At 34.6% G+C, this 15,867-nt stretch overlaps 2 protein-coding genes and 1 long non-coding RNA gene across 3 annotated transcripts; 2 read left to right on the top strand and 1 right to left on the bottom strand.

Annotated features, from left to right (window-relative positions):
* The first annotated feature begins 1,944 nt into the window (after positions 1–1,944).
* LOC104750359 (uncharacterized) lies at positions 1,945–2,894 on the top strand. Its single transcript, XM_010472149.3, has one exon. It carries the CDS (start codon positions 2,116–2,118, stop codon positions 2,674–2,676), a length of 561 nt encoding a protein of 186 aa, XP_010470451.1. The 5' UTR covers positions 1,945–2,115; the 3' UTR covers positions 2,677–2,894.
* A 1,136-nt stretch (positions 2,895–4,030) lies between these two features.
* Positions 4,031–6,928, bottom strand: LOC104750358 (uncharacterized). The gene is made up of 2 exons (XM_010472148.3): positions 6,204–6,928; positions 4,031–5,259 (listed from the first exon to the last, which is right to left on the bottom strand). The coding sequence occupies exons 1-2, from the start codon at positions 6,817–6,819 to the stop codon at positions 4,331–4,333; spliced, it is 1,545 nt and encodes a 514-aa protein (XP_010470450.1). The 5' UTR covers positions 6,820–6,928; the 3' UTR covers positions 4,031–4,330.
* Positions 6,929–9,817: 2,889 nt separating this feature from the next.
* LOC147925501 (uncharacterized) lies at positions 9,818–10,915 on the top strand. The gene is made up of 2 exons (XR_015583818.1): positions 9,818–9,914; positions 10,722–10,915. It is a non-coding gene; the product is annotated as an uncharacterized LOC147925501 (long non-coding RNA).
* Positions 10,916–15,867: the final 4,952 nt, after the last annotated feature.

Below are 15,867 nucleotides of genomic sequence, written 5' to 3'. Positions count from 1 at the left end.
TTTCTAAATTATGAACAATTTAAAAATTCTTTTAATATTTTAAAATATATTATATTATTGACATTTGTTTTATTGAATTTTAATTGTATTAAAGTTTATACTATTTGTATTCTACAATTTAAACATGTTATTTTGTGATCTAACCAAAACCCAATGTATTCAATGTGGAATTTTTGATTGCAAAATAGAGTATTGATATATCTTAAAGACAAGTTAACCATTATCCTTATTCATCCTAGGTTGCTTGTCTTTGTGTTATTTTTGGTCTTATATTACAGTTTTCACATCAAGTGCTTTTATTGCATTTGGATTGTGGTATTCGATTTCAAAGAAACCGTTGAGTGGTTGTGGGTTGGCTGGTCCAAATGATAGGATAGCTGCGTGTATAAAATCTGTCAAATTATTCATGGAATGTAATATAAAAGTTGGTTATGTTTCCGAAATGTGGATTGTTTGGTTGTAGTATGTGGTCGTTGGAATATGGGATTGTGTAGCTGATGTTGCTTTCTTGTTTTTGTTTTGATTTTTAAAATGAGGTGAGTTTGTGCATGTGTTGGCATTGAGCTTGCTTCATAGTACAATGCGTAGAAAATATCATCTATTGGTAATGTTTAGTTTTGTTGCATATGCTGGTTTTTTTTTCTTGGTTGTTTATTACTTTGGTGATGTTGTTGTTATAGTGATCGAGACGTAAGTTACTTTTTTTTTCAACTACTCTATAATGGTCAGTGTTATTTCACTTATTCGGTTATATTGAAAAATCTCACCAGAAAAATTTAAGAAGTTATTTTACCTATCTTTATTTTTATTTCGTTTTACATTCATTCTAAAACTAAATAATACATTTGAAAATTTGAAGTATGATCATTTTTCTGTTAAAAGTTGAATTATATTAATGTCTAAAAAAAGTCATAGTATTTTTTTTAATCTTTTAAAATTTCATTTATTTACTTAATTTGTATTTGATTTAGTTATTATTCTAAACATTTAAATATAATACTTTAATACAAAAAAATAACTAAAATTTGGATAGCTAACGGCCTCTCATTTGCTTATGTGGTAGTCTCTAAGAGAAAGTTTTGGAGTGACTCCCTACTTTTATTATATAAGATAATCACCAAATCTGTGAAAAAAACAAAGAAGAACATAGCAAAATCATCTAAAGCATTGGAACCACAAAACATGTAAGAATAAAGCTGATGGATTGATTATATTGCATGTTATGAAAGATCAATTGTTTTTGAGGTAGACCAAATATGAAGCTATCATCTCACTTGAACTCTTAGCTTCTCTCTTTTTTTTATTCACTTGTCTCTTTCCATATTTGCAAAACTATATATCGCTTTCTCTTCCTGTCACTTTAACAATTTGCTTATGGGAGATACATAAAAATCTTTAAATTTAAAATCAATTGTCATTAAAAAATAGAGTTAAAAAAAAAACTCAATAAGTTATCAAGAAAAACTGGTCTTTTATATTTTATCATTTCAATAAAATAAAACTCAAATACTATCAATATTAATAAAATTAACAATATATGTTACAATTAAACGGTGTGAGTATATAAATAAGGATTATGATTTAAATTTTACAATTAAATGAAGTTATATGCCAGTTTGAGTATAAAGGAGAAATATGCTATAAATTTTATATTTAAATTAAATTTTATGTCGGTTTGGGTTTATAAAAGAAAATTATGGTTTAGATCTTATATCTAAATAGAGAGCATTAAGGTTTAGATTTTACAATAAATATAAATATGTGTTGGTTTGGATTAAACTAAATTAATATTTTTGTTAATAATTTTTAAAATATTTTATTGTATTAATTAAAATTGAAATTGTATTAATTAATTTTTAATTTTTAATTTTAATATATTTTATTGTATTAATTAAATTTTATTGATGCTATAAAAAATAAAGCAAATAAAACAAAAGTGACATATATGGTTAAATACAAAAATAGAGGGGTTACTTCATAATAAAAAAAAAAAGTAAAAAAAAAAATCGTCTTAAACCTTCTTCGTTCACCGAATCTTTCTGGGTTAGGTTTGTTTGTTCCTTTGTTTCAAAATCAGAAAAAGAAGAAGAACAAGTCAAAGACGATACCGCAACAATGGCGTCCTCTAACCTCCTCCTTGCAATCTCCGTCGCAATTATCCTCTCAATCACCACCATCTGCGCCGCACGTCCTTGCAAAACCTTCCTCATATCCTCCTATTCCCTCTCAATAACCCCAGAAAACCCTAACCTCGAATCCGATTTCACCTCGACACGATTCGTCACCGTTTTCACCATCCGTCGTCTCAATCCTCACCACGTCGTTCCTTTCTTCGTCAATCGTCGTCACGAGACGCCACAGATCCAACGATCGGAGGAAGATCGTCGTTCCCAATTGTCTCTCCCTATGGGCTCCGATAACATCAATTCGTTCAGAGATCGAACCAGAGACATTCTCAGCGTCGTCGTGGCTCTCTTGTTCGGTGTTGGTTGTGGTGCTTTGACCGCTGCTACTATGTACCTTGTTTGGGCTCTCGTTGTGAACCGTCAGAGCTATGATTTTGAGGAGGAGGAAGAAGATGATTATGAGAATGAGGAATCTGATGCTGCTAGCTTGAAGAAGTTGGGTTATGTTAAGATTCCAGCTCCAGCTCATGTGAAGGAGGAAGCTGCTTGATTTGAGGTTGTTTGTTCTTATCCATATTACTTGGAAAAAAAAAAACAAAATTCCTTTTGTGAATTCAGTTTCTGCATATTATCATGATTTACGTTTGTTTGTTGCTTATCCTATGTTGCGTTTTAAGTAATCTAAAACTTAATATACTCTTTTAAGTATCATCAGTGCTTTAACGATTTGTAGTGGATGTTTGTTATATAAAGTGTGATTATGATGTTTCCTGTGGTTTTTTGATTCATCAAAGAAACCAAGGTCGAGAAACTCCATTTCGTGTTGTCTTTCTGACTTGCTAGATCATAACTTGACCTCGAGTTTTGGTTTCTCAAGGATTGTAAACTCTTGGTAGTGTTTAGTTTAGGAGCTAATGGTGTGTGTGATCATTAAAGGAATAAAGAACTCTCGGGTTTGTAGCTAGAACTTAAGTAGGTCGCAGTATATGTTCATGGTTACTTATGGTTTTAACAGAGTCAAGCATTGTAGTGCCTAGTTTATATTGCTTATTGTCATCTTTGTGTCTGTATATTGCTTAAAGTTTGGTGTTTTGGATGAGGATGAACGATTAGGTGCCTTGTTTTCTATCTGGTCTTCTATCCTTTGAACTTATGGCTTTTGGTTTGGCATTAGTCTTAGCCGTGATTTGCCTAGTAACAATCTTTGTTTATACTCTTGTTTGTTTCTTCTTACAAGTTTTTATATTATGATTTTGATTTGAGCTTGGTTCGTGTATGTCAAATCCTTTCTCGATTGTCTTGGACCTCTTGGTATAGATATCTCTAAAGCCCCTATGTTGTCTAGATTTTTTATGTTCCTCTCTTTTAAGGCATCACAAATGTTTCATGATCTTGCTTTCAACCTATACTCTTTTCGTGACACGGTTTGATTACGTGAACAAAGTTTGATTCACTTATACCTTTCCCCAACCTTGGTCCAAACAAGGCAAAATTCGTTTGAATATGTTGTGGCACCGTACCTAGCTCAATAAAGATTGACAAATGACCGTTTTAGAAAACAGAGCATGCTATTCTTATAACTAAAAGGAGTTGGTCTATATATGATGACAAACTGTTTGAGAATAACGCAAAACTGTAAAAAAGACGATTTGGCCATTGTTTTTTTCACTCATTAATTTACTAATAAACTTGCTTGCTCTGGTCAATTGATCAGTGTCAAAGAACCTCTTAGAAGATAAAAAAAAGAATGATTTGTTCGAGTTTGATCTGATTATATAAGATTTGAATGTTTATGTCGAGTTAGGTATGAAACAGCTTAAGGGCCGACCAAGATCTGTGCAAAGCAACTTGAGCCTGTAGTGTAGTCTCTTAAAGTTGTCCCGGAAAAAAAATCAGATTTTGCATTTAGATGAAAATTAAAACCTGATTTTATTGCAAACAAACTTCATTTCATAAGGGTGGATCTAAGCAAAATAAAATCATATGCACAACAAATAAGTTACGACCCAATTTTGGCAATCCGAATTGACGAAGCTATTGAAGTAGAAGCGAAGTGGTTCGCCTTGAGAGAATCGTTGTCGTTGGGTGAAATATGACGTTCCTTATTTGGTTCACTTCTTGATCTCCTCTTACACCTTTTGCATAAGGGTGTAGAATACGAAGTTGTTTTGCATAGAACTTACTTGAATAATGGGGACTTTTGGTTAAACTTGGTGAGTGTAGTAGTGTATGGGAGGTGGGGGCGAGGCGTAGATGTAGACTGGAGTAGGAGGGGATTTTACGGGAGGTGGTGGAGAGTTGTAGTAATATGGTGATGGTGGAGATTTGACTGGTGGGGGCGGTGAATGGTAGTAGTATGGTGGTGGAGGAGATTTCACGGGAGGAGGCGGAGGATGGTAATAATAGGGTGGTGGTGGAGACTTCACCGGAGGAGGTGGCGAGTGGTAATAATAGGGTGGTGGAGGTGAGTGGTAGTAATACGGTGGAGAAGTGTGAGTTGGTGATGGTGGAGACTTGTAGACATATTTGGGAGTATGTGGCGGTGGTGACTTATAGACGTAAGTCGGCGTTGGTGGTGGCGGTGATTTATAGACGTAAGTGGGGGTTGGAGGAGGCGGAGACTTATATACATAAGTAGGTGGTGGTGGTGACTTGTAAACATATGTTGGGGTTGGTGGTGGCGGAGACTTGTAGACGTAAAGCGGAGTTGGAGGAGGTGGTGACTTGTAAACATAAGTGGGAGTAGGCGGTGGTGGTGATTTGTAGATGTAAGTCGGAGCTGGAGGCGGTGGTGACTTGTAGTAGTAAGGTGGGTGGTAAGGAGCTAGTTTATGACATTCCTCATAAGGCTTCTTAGGTGCATAAGCAAAGGACTTAGCGTAAAGCACAACTTCGTACTTAGTCTTTGATTTCACATGAAGCTTAGCTCCTTTTTTACCCAAATGGTAACTTGTCGGAATATTACACGGTGAGCCCTTCGGTGGCGCGTGAAGTTTGGCCGTGCATACCTTACCGCCGTATTTGCGGTAGTTGTATCCTTCTACAGTGATGGCGTATTTACCGTTGATCTTTGTCTTTCCGTACGCTTTAAACATTTTGTCTCCTGCTTTACATGTCACCTCCACGACAGCACCTGCGTGACAAAAATATTATTACATAATTTTTTCGTAATTTACTATTAAATCATCGTTTTCATTTCTCTGTCAAAGATATGGTTAGTTTTGTACGGTGCAACATTATAAAGTACTAGGAGTCTAGGACTGAGACCTCGCGACATCGGGGAACGTATTTCAAGAAAAATTAATTTAAATTTTAAATTTAGATTTATATATTATAAAATTATTTGAAAGTAATAAAATAGTTTGAAAATATTTGTTAAATAATAAAATTAAAAATTATCTCAAAAGAAAAAAACACAATAACTAGGAAAAAACATAACCATCAAAACCAAAACTTATAATAAATTAACTCTAAGTTAAAAAGACGTAACTCTAAATTAAAAATTATTAAATAAAAAGTCATAATGAGTGGAGGCAATTTTGTAAATCTGTTTTGTATGTATTATAAGTACAAAAATTTAATGAAAAATTATTGTAAAGAGTAATAATGATTTATTAGTTATTTTTTTTACGCAATGATTTAATAGTTATCTAAAAAGAGACAAATATTTATATATAGAGTTCATAAGACAGAAACATTTAGATAAACATAACTGTTGAAATAAAAAGTTGTAAATAAAATATGGTGAAAAGATACAACCCTACAATAAATAGAAGCAATTATATGATTTTCTTTTAGGGTAAAAGACAAAATTCTTGGAAGGAAACATTATGAATAAGATATGGTGAAAAAAAAACATAACTCTATAACTAACAAAAGTGGCCATATAACTTTCTTTTATGGTAAAATATACAAGTCCACGTTGAATAGACGCAACAGTATGATTTTTCAAAATATATTAAAATAATTATTTAATGAACAGGTAAGATAAAAAAATGGTAACAGTTAGTATTTATTTACATTGTTATTATTATATAGACTTAACGAGAAGTAAAAAAATTGATTTGTAAAGTTTACCTCTGAGATGCTTCTTGTCATGTGACTTTTTAGGGTGAGTCCAGTCGAAGCATCTATAGCAGTAAAGTTTACCAACGACTTTGAAAACGAGTGGTTTGGGATGTGGGTGAGGATGGGGATGAGGGTATGATACCGGCGGCGGAGGAGATGTGTAGTAGTAAGGTGGAGAGTAGGTTTTTGGTGGTGGTGGAGGTGATTTGTTATAGTATGGTGGTGGTGGATATTTTACCGGGGGTGGTGGGGAGTTGTAGTAGTAAGGAGGAGGAGGGGATTTCACTGGAGGAGGAGGAGAGTGGTAATAGTACGGTGGAGATGGAGACTTCACCGGAGGAGGTGGTGAATGGTAATAATAAGTTGGAGGAGGAGACTTCACCGGAGGGGGTGGTGAGTGGTAATGGTATGGTGGTGGTGGAGACTTCACTGGAGGAGGAGGAGAGTTGTATTGATAGGGTGGAGGAGGAGATTTTACCGGAGGAGGTGGAGATTTGTGTACATAAGGTGGTGGAGGAGAACTGTAGTAATAAGGTTCTGTCGCCAAGGTCAAACCCACGAGTAATGCCATAACAGCAACTACCAAATGAGTCCGGCCGGCATGACTCCATGCCTGAGTTGCCATTGCTTTTACCGAAAAGTCTCACAGGTGACTAATTACTTCTTCAATAGAGAAGATGTTTTAGAAGATATGGTTTGTGTTTCTGCATGGAAAATGGTCTCTTTATATAATCAAAATGGTCGTATGAGGTGTGCTTCATTTACTTTGAAAAAACGATTCAAATTTTTATTATTAGCTGGCAATTATCATTTGCTTTTTTAAAAGTTACACTTTTAGAGTTATAGAGAACTTGTTTGGAAAACTAATCTTCAACCACGCCCAACTGAAACTCCAAATTTTGATATGATTATTTATACACTTTCATTAAATCCTACATAATTACTATATAGTATAATAGTGATAGTTAACTTGCTTGTTAATGTTCATCAATAATCATAATGACGTACACAGAGTTTTGGAGATAATTTCCAACTGTTACCGACACGATATAAGTTTAGTTTAACGAGATTTAAAAAAGAAAAAGCAATTTAACATTATATCAGATAGAAACTTCGTCATGTTTCGTGAACAAGATCAAAAGAAGAAATCGAGTTAAGTTACAAAATTTTCGAATTCCTTAAGTAGAAAGGTTAAAAAATATGTATGCTAAAAATTATGAAAAGCAAATAATGATCACTAGCTAGGCAAGCTTGTCTCTGAAAGCTGAAACCGAGTTATACAAAATTAATAATTACATCGATTCGAGCAAAGTACGAAAATCTGGGGGATTAAATTTTCATTATGTAAATACAAATAAAGTGAAATTTTAGCCTGTGGGGTGGAACAAAGTGAAATTCATCTCTTTCCTGGTCATTATTTGAGGAAGGTTTTGTTTCAAAAACAGACAAAAATATAAAATAGAGAAATAACCATGCCTTTAACATGTAATTAGTTGTCGTAAATTTGTATAAATAGTTGTACTCCAAATTGTATTGTTCTCGCAAGGAGGCCATATATAAAATCCATATTTATTTAGTTAGTATAAAACTATAAATTACATCAATCTAGTTGACAAGAAAAAAGCCAAAATCATTATATCGTGGGTAAAAATTGCACTCTTGCCCCCCACCTCTTTCATCATAATTGCCTAACTTGATTTCAAATTGAAATGTGTTTTTTTCAAGGCTTTGTACAATCTGGTCACTTGTCTCGAGCCTACCCTTCAACATATATTTACCCTCTAAGCATATGACCAAAATAAATGTAACACAGTGAATGTAACAAAGGCAAACAACTCAATCATTAAGCTACGTAACTAAGTACTAATTTTGATGAATCAACAAAACTTCAACTTGAATAGTTTTTCAGAAAGCAAGTGTTCAAACTTCAACTTCACAAAGAGTTGGAAAAAGTTTCACCGACATGGTTTAAAACACGAAAAAATAGTGTAACACAAAATACCAATGAGGTAACGATAACCCCAATGTTTAAATATGAACCCTAATGGAGTTCTAGTATTTTATCAATGAAAGGTAGCAACAAAATTGTCTCGACAAATTGTTGGAATTATTGTGGGGAAAATGTCAAACAAATCATCAACTTTTCAAAATTAGTGAAAAAAAATATGAACTTTGTTTCTAATGAATTAAATGTCTAATTTTTATTGACTTTTCAAATAAATCATAAACTTTTTATTGATTTTATCAAATAAGACATGATATTAACAAAATCTGTTAACGAAAACTAAATGTTAAATCAATTTTCATTTTGACCAAAAAAAAAAAAAATCAATTTTCTAAAATAAATCTTAAAATTTTGTTATACTATTTAAAAAAATTTGTTAATGAATGATCAAACCGTTAAATTGTTTCATCTGAAAATTTAAATTCATGATTTATTTCACAAAATCACATGGCCAAACTTTTTTTTACATGATTCAAAGGTAAACATCACATGGCCATGTGTTAGTCAACATCTCTGGTTGCCACCGGCTGAGCCGGTTACTTTCACATGTTGAGTACTTTTTGTTACCAAAGGTAGGAGAAATTGTCTCCGCATATGTAACATTCATTTTGGTTTTGTAATTTTATTGACACTAAAAGTGGAAAATTACTTTGAAGCATTCTACATGTCATCTGCCCCATAAACTAATTTAATTTTGGATCAATATCACTAATACAGATGTTAATTTAATTGGTCCAAATTTAGTTCTAATGACACGAGATTTGTTCAATAATATAATTTTATTGTAAAGTAATAAATCTAACACAGTGATAAAATCAATACATTAACAGAGTCTAATTAAGTTCTTCACTTAAGTTAAAAGGAGAAATTGTGAGTTTTTCTCTCTTGGCTCTCTCAATCTTTGAGAGAGAGAGAAATTTCTTTAGATGATCTAATCTTCCGGCGATGGCCAGCTTTCTTAGGAGAATCGGCTAGCTCCTATACGGCTTGCATTGGCTTTCTTAGCCATGGTGATCTGCTTTTGGTTCCAGTGGATTTTACTACAGGGTAAAGACACAAGTAAAAAATTTCAAGGAAAAGATCTCGAAAAGACTTAGAAAGAAGGAGAAGTTGAAGTGAAGAGAAACTGTTGAAATATGTCCGAATGAATATCAAGTAAGTCGGCAAATCGATCAGATGGCCAACACATGATATATGAGCCAGTGTACCAGTCATTGTAGGCAAAGAAGGGCAATCGTGCAATTGACCTTCAGACTAGATTTTGATAGAGACTATCGCAGGCTAGTGGGAAGGAAACCAACCCACTAAGCGTTATTTTAATCGGGTAATTGGCGTTAGTGGGAATGAACCCGCTAAACATTATTTTAATCGGAAATCTCACTAGTGGAAAGGAAACCCAATAAGTGTTATTTTAAGCGGGTAAATCGCATTAGTGGGAAGGACATCCACTAAGTGTTATTTTATTTGGGCGATTTGCATTAGTGGAAAGGAATCCACTAAGCAAAATTTAATTCCAGTGGAAAGGAATCCACTAAGTAATATTCTAATCAGATTATGGACAAGTGTTGGGGAAGAATCTTTTAAATTTGCCACTTGTGACTTGGGAGAGTTGTGGAGTGAAACCTCATTTGGAGATGTGTCACCACACATTCGCAAAGTCTGTGTCGAACTTAGCAAGAATCTGACCGATTAAGCTTAAGATTCTTCGACAATCTGTGAGTTCAGGGAGAATTTTACCGAACTAGTTCAATGTTGGAAGACTCGTTCTAAGTTTTCGGTTTGCATGTGCATTTAGATTGCATTCTCTTGATTTTCTTGATAGATTTTATTGACTTATGCATCTAAATTGGTTGTGGAGTGTTGAGATGTTCTCCATGGTAGATCGTGTACGCAATCGCCGATTCGTATACTTTGGTATATCGCCTGTGAGTTTAAGTCTTGATACTTGTAGTTTTATGTGTTCTTGTAGTTTTACGTGTTCTTTAAAACCTTAAAACTTAAGTATCAATTTTCTGAAGATGGCGTTCGCGATAGTAAGTCTGAATAGCCATAAGCACATTGAGACTTGGATATGGATTACCTTTGTGGTCATTCCGTCTCGACATGCAGTCGGATCTTGGTCTTGTGTTGCATGTTGACGCGAAGAGCTCGGAGAGACTAGGCTCGCTACCTTGGCCAAAGCTGTCTACACGACGACGTGGCGTTAAGTATTGTTCCAGTTGCATGCCTTTGTGATTATAACACATGTGTTCACAGATGTAGCATGGTGGAAGGCAGCATATTAGGACCCTAGTAAAACTTGTTTAAAATTTATCTTTTATTCAAGTTATTGCGTTGTTTTGTTGATTGCTTGCTTATGGTTATTTTCTTGGCTTATTACCTTCCGTATGCTTTCTCTGATTGTTGATTGTGTGATTGATTGATTCTTTGTATTTGGGGTTGGGTTGGGAATCTAATCTTCTACAGGGACCCCTGAGACTCACTGAATCTTAGATTACTCATGATATTATTTTGTCCTGCAGGTAACCGTTAGAGGGAAGCTAGAGGGTGTGTTGGACGATAGGAACCCGGTGTAGTTTTTGTGCCTTTTTGTAAAACAAGTATGTTTAATATGTGCAATTTTTTAGGCTATAGGCCTTGGCCACAAAACTCTATAAGTCTTTTGTAACATTGTGTAATATAATATTACTTAATGAATGAATTTAGTTTTGATATATTTACAAGTACGAGTAATGTCTGATAATGACTTAGCGAGTCGGCTCAACACTTGCGCATCACGAGAGTTGGCAAGCCTAAGTGATGTTTAAAGTGGAGGAAATAGCATCAGCGGACAGGCTAAGGGTCTTGATCCCTTTTAGAAACTCGGCCGGATCATTGGTGACTATTTCCAAGTTGCATCCTAGGGCCATTCTGGGCGTTCCTAGTCATAGGACGGTTCGGGGGTGTTACATGCATGCATTGGTTTTCTATGCAAAAATGTTTGGCTTATTACTCTTGCATGTGTTAGCTTTCTATACAACGATGTCCGACTTATGACTCCGCCATGCGTTGGCTTTCTATGTGATGGTGCCCGACTTTGTGTCTGCCTGCAATGACTCTCTCATCGTCGACGACTTTCATGTGGTCTCTCACCGACCATCTCTTCGGCAACTTTCCACTACTAATGCTCCAGTTTATGATGTAGATCTAATTTCTTGAAGATCGAAAAGTTGTTGATTTAAGACGAAGATGAAGAATAATTGCTAAACGTGGAGTCATACTCTCAGCAAATTGGAATTCGCCTTTTTCTTTGGGCTTATATCGAAATTCCCTTGTCACTTTCCAGAAATTTGGGTGATTTACTCAAATGTTATCCAAATTAGGTAGTATTACCAGAATCCACAAAAAAAGATTTTCTTACTAGAATATTTCGGGTATTTTGAAAATACCCAACGTGCCCTTGTTTTATGTTACCGAAAAAACGTTATTACAAAAATGCCATTGCCACGTCAGACGCCACGTCAGAAATCGTTGATGTGTAACCATAACTCAGCCGTAACGCGTTACAAATGAATGTTGCGGTTGAGTTATAGGTATGTTGCGGATGAGTTATGGAAAAAAACATTTGAGTTGCGGTTGAATGTTGCGGTTGCATAACTCAACCAAGCGTTACGGTTGACTTATTAAAATCTGGCTGAGATATGCTATAACTCAGCCGTCCTTACGGTTGAGTTTTCACCCGATGGTTGAGTTGTCAAAATTTTGGCTGAGTTATCACTACGACACGGCTGAATTACCATTTTCCGACTGACTGAGTTATGAAAACGGCTGACTTATGAGATGTTGTTACAGATGAGTTATCGTACAACTCAACCGTGATAGACTGAATTATCGTACAACTCAACCGTGATAGGCTGACTTATCGTACAACTCAACCATTCGACGACTGACTTAATAGCAAAAGATTAATTACTAGAATGTTATTCAGTTACGACTGACTTATTAAACGATACGGGTGAGTTACATATTTTCAGTTGATGAAGCGGCTGAATTTGACAGCAATTTTTTTTGCTTTTTAATTACTGTAATGTTTTTCATGTTGTGACTGAGTTTTATATAGGCTGAGTTATTAATTGTTTGATGTCTGACTTGCCATGTCGGACGCATCATTCATGTCAGCATTCCATGTTATCTTTTTTTTTTCTCCGGAAATATGAAATGTCGTTGGACACTTGTTCTTCAACTGGTAAATAAGTGAACTATTTACCTTCTTCTTCACTTTTCTTCTTCACCTAGTTCTTTCTACTTCTCCTTCACATTGTTCTCCACCTTGTTCTTCTACTTTTTCTTCACCTTGTTCTTCATTTTCTTTCTGGATCCAATTCTGGTTCTAGTTGTTTCCGGTAATTGGGTAAAGACACAGAGATATGTATTTAACATCGATGATAGAGGTTTTATAGTTGTGCAGATAGATGGAGGCACAACACACGACAAGCTTGTGAAGCTTGTTCTTGAAGACTACGGATTGGACGCGTTTAGCCATGAGCTAAAGCTGAGCTACATGTTCTCGAACAAGGCACTGAAACTAATGGCGCATGATACTCCACCAGTTTTTGTCTCCAATGATAGACAGTTGCAATGTTTTTTGGGGCTATGGAAAACCGACCAGCTACGTCTCTGTGTAGAGTTTTCGACGAAAGAGTCTACAGAAACTAGTGGAGCTAGAGGAAGTATGAGAAGCAGTGACTCGAAAGTAGAATCTACATACGAAGTGTACGGTGGGGGATTTGAAGGCACTTGTTTTGATTATGGTAAGATCGTTTCCATATATCAGCCATTACTATTATAGTTTCCATAAATCAGCCATAATTGTTTTCATAACTCAGCCGTCATTGTTTTCATAATTCAGCCTAAAACGTTTTTTTTGTTCTACTCCCTACTAGGACCGTGTCACCGCAACAAGACTTATGGAGGTACTAACGATTGATGTTGTACGTGAGCAAGTGAGCTATGGATCATCTTTGCATGTTGTAAATTTGGAACTAAAAAAATACACATGCCATTGTTTCGACCACAAGAAAATACCATGCATCCATGCAATCGCAGCTGTAGAGCATATGGATGTGTCTCGTATATTCATGTGCGATCCAAAATTTAGGAGTGTCGATTTGGTTAACGGATGGGCTGGTTCAATCATGCCTCTAGATGAATCATTCCCTGCTCCTGAAGCTGTGGATAATCAGAAGTGCTTGCCTCCGATTGTTGTGAACCAGCCAGGAAGGCCCAAGAAGCGTAGGATTAAATCATCTTTGGTCGAAACTGAAGTTTTCCAGCGCTACGTTTGTCAGCCGATGATCAGAGACTCCAACTTCTTCGACTTTCCATGTGTCAGCCATCATGTTTCTCTCTTACTAGCTTTGTGTTACAATGCTTACTTTTTATTTTTCAAAGAAAGATTTCTTATTTGGGCATGTGGACTTTGTTTTATTTGACTTTTTTTAAGCTTATTTATTTTTGTTTAATATTGACCTCTTATACTTGGTTTGTAATCTTGATCTGTTATACTTGGCTTTTTATCATTAATAAAGGGTTCTTGGGAAAAAAAAAAGTCTTCCATTAGGAAAAGTCCTCCAGATTCGATTTGTCTCCTAATTTATATTTCTTGCAATTTTAATTTATTTAGTTTTGCTTACAAAATAATCTCTCGCAGGGTCAGTACTGAAACTCTTCGATTCCCATGTGTTTTGATGTATCTTATCTGATATATCCTGGATCGATATTTTTGAATGATTGGTGTTAGAGTTCTATATGACTTATGTACAATGCCTAAAAAAGAATGTTAAGGTAGCCATTTACAAATTTATAGTTTTCCTTTCTTTCTCGGACTTATTTTTTCTATGTTAAGTTTTTTATGCATTTTTAAGCCATCAACATTTTCGTAATCGTTTGCTTTATAAATGATACTAGTATCAAATGATAAGACTCAAATTTAGTTTGATTTATTGTAGGATTTAGGAAATACGAAAATATCTCATATCCAACCATTATTTTTGAAGAAGTTGGTTCCATTTTTTTTTAACTTTGCTAAGTTAAATACATTTTAACATAATATAATTTAGATTTGTTTTTGCTTCCATCAATAAAAATCCAATTTTTTCTTTACTCAAATAGTATATTGATTTAAATTTGGTTAATACTAATTTGTTCATGTAACCATTCATGCATCATTATAGAATCAACATAAAACACTCTATAAATACAGCCAAATTGTGCTAACAAATGAGCTATGTTATTACATTCTCTTCTTGTAAAATCAAACTTTAGAGAAAGGAATTTTGAAACCCAATACTATATATCTTGAAGAATATTTATTAGAGTTTTATTTCGTGATCGTCCTTGTGCCAAGTTAATTAGAACTTCACAGTCACCTTAAAACACAACTGATGTACAACCTCGAATCCAAGTTTGTTGCAGAGCAACAACCAATGATTTTGGTTTTGTTTCCAATAGTGAAGACGTATAGGTAAATTTTTTGATCCCCAAAATAACGGTGAACCGAAACAGTCACAGATTATCCAAGCTCCAGTTGCTTCATGGTGCAAACTGTTGAAGCCAGCATCAAAATTACATTTCACAATTTGGGTAGATGGAGCTGTCCATTCATATGCCTCAGATCTTGTTCGTTGAGGTTGTAGATTATCATTTTTCTATATAATACCAAACCATTCGTTTGTTTCACCCTTCGTCTATAAAACTGTTTTATAAGCACTTTTTCTGAAATTATTAAACACGAAATTGTTTCATGCCTTCCAAATACGTCAAAGTAGCCAAAAAGGTAACATTGTTTCATTGTCTATGTTTGCATTGTTTAGTGTAGTTGTGATGATATTTGAAATATTCTCCTCATGATCATTAGAAGTTTGAATTAAGTCAAAGGAAGGAGTGTTTGAAAGACGCCAAACCATTTGTGTAAGTGGACATGTAAATAAAGCATGATTTATAGTTTTATTTGTTTGTCGACATCAGGGGCAAATAGCATCTAATTGCATACCCCGTGATCTTAATCTTGTTATAGTGGGTAGAGCTCGAGAAATAGTACGCCTTATGAAATGTTTTATCTTTGGTATAACCTTTAACTTCCAGATTTTATTTTTGAGCTTAACCGATCCATAAGGTTTATTAGGAGGAATGTCACATGAGAGTGGATCATGTGTTAACAGCCATTAGCCTGACTTGACATTGTAGTCTCCAGAAGTGTTGTAATTCCATATAAGTTTATCTGATTGTTCTTCCTTAGCAAGATAGATATGTTGAATCTGTTCAAGATCTTCTGCAGCAATAATGGTGACTATCTTCTGTGTACCCCACGATCTGCTATCTCCACTTTTTGTCATGAGTATGTCAATAACATTATCTAATCCTTATCCTAATTGTATCTTGAGCCTTTTTTATTTAGAGAAATGCCCACTAGTAAATAAGAACAACCATAAGATTGATTTTTCCAAGGGTTTGCATCTAAAACAGGATCGTCTTGATAGTAGCAAACTTTCATTATCTAGGCAAACAATTAATTTATATATTGGACTAACCTCCATGCTTGCTTTGCTAGCAAAGCATCATTCAATTTTTCTAAATCGTGGAATCCTAGTGCTTCTTCTTCCTTTAAATGTTATAGTTTTTTCCAAGCTA

The sequence above is a fragment of the Camelina sativa genome, chromosome 16, assembly GCF_030686135.1.
Source record: "Camelina sativa cultivar CO46 ecotype springtype chromosome 16, ASM3068613v1".
Classification (NCBI taxonomy): domain Eukaryota; kingdom Viridiplantae; phylum Streptophyta; class Magnoliopsida; order Brassicales; family Brassicaceae; genus Camelina; species Camelina sativa.
This window is presented reverse-complemented; position numbering and strand designations above follow the sequence as displayed.

Excerpts from the sequence above, each read along its gene's own strand:
- LOC104750359 (XM_010472149.3), top strand. The coding sequence starts at position 2,116 with ATGGCGTCCTCTAACCTCCTCCTTGCAATCTCCGTCGCAATTATCCTC.
- LOC104750358 (XM_010472148.3), bottom strand. The coding sequence starts at position 6,819 with ATGGCAACTCAGGCATGGAGTCATGCCGGCCGGACTCATTTGGTAGTT. Across the intron at positions 5,260-6,203 it reads TGACAAGAAGCATCTCAGAG|GTGCTGTCGTGGAGGTGACA; the intron begins GTAAACTTTACA and ends TTTGTCACGCAG.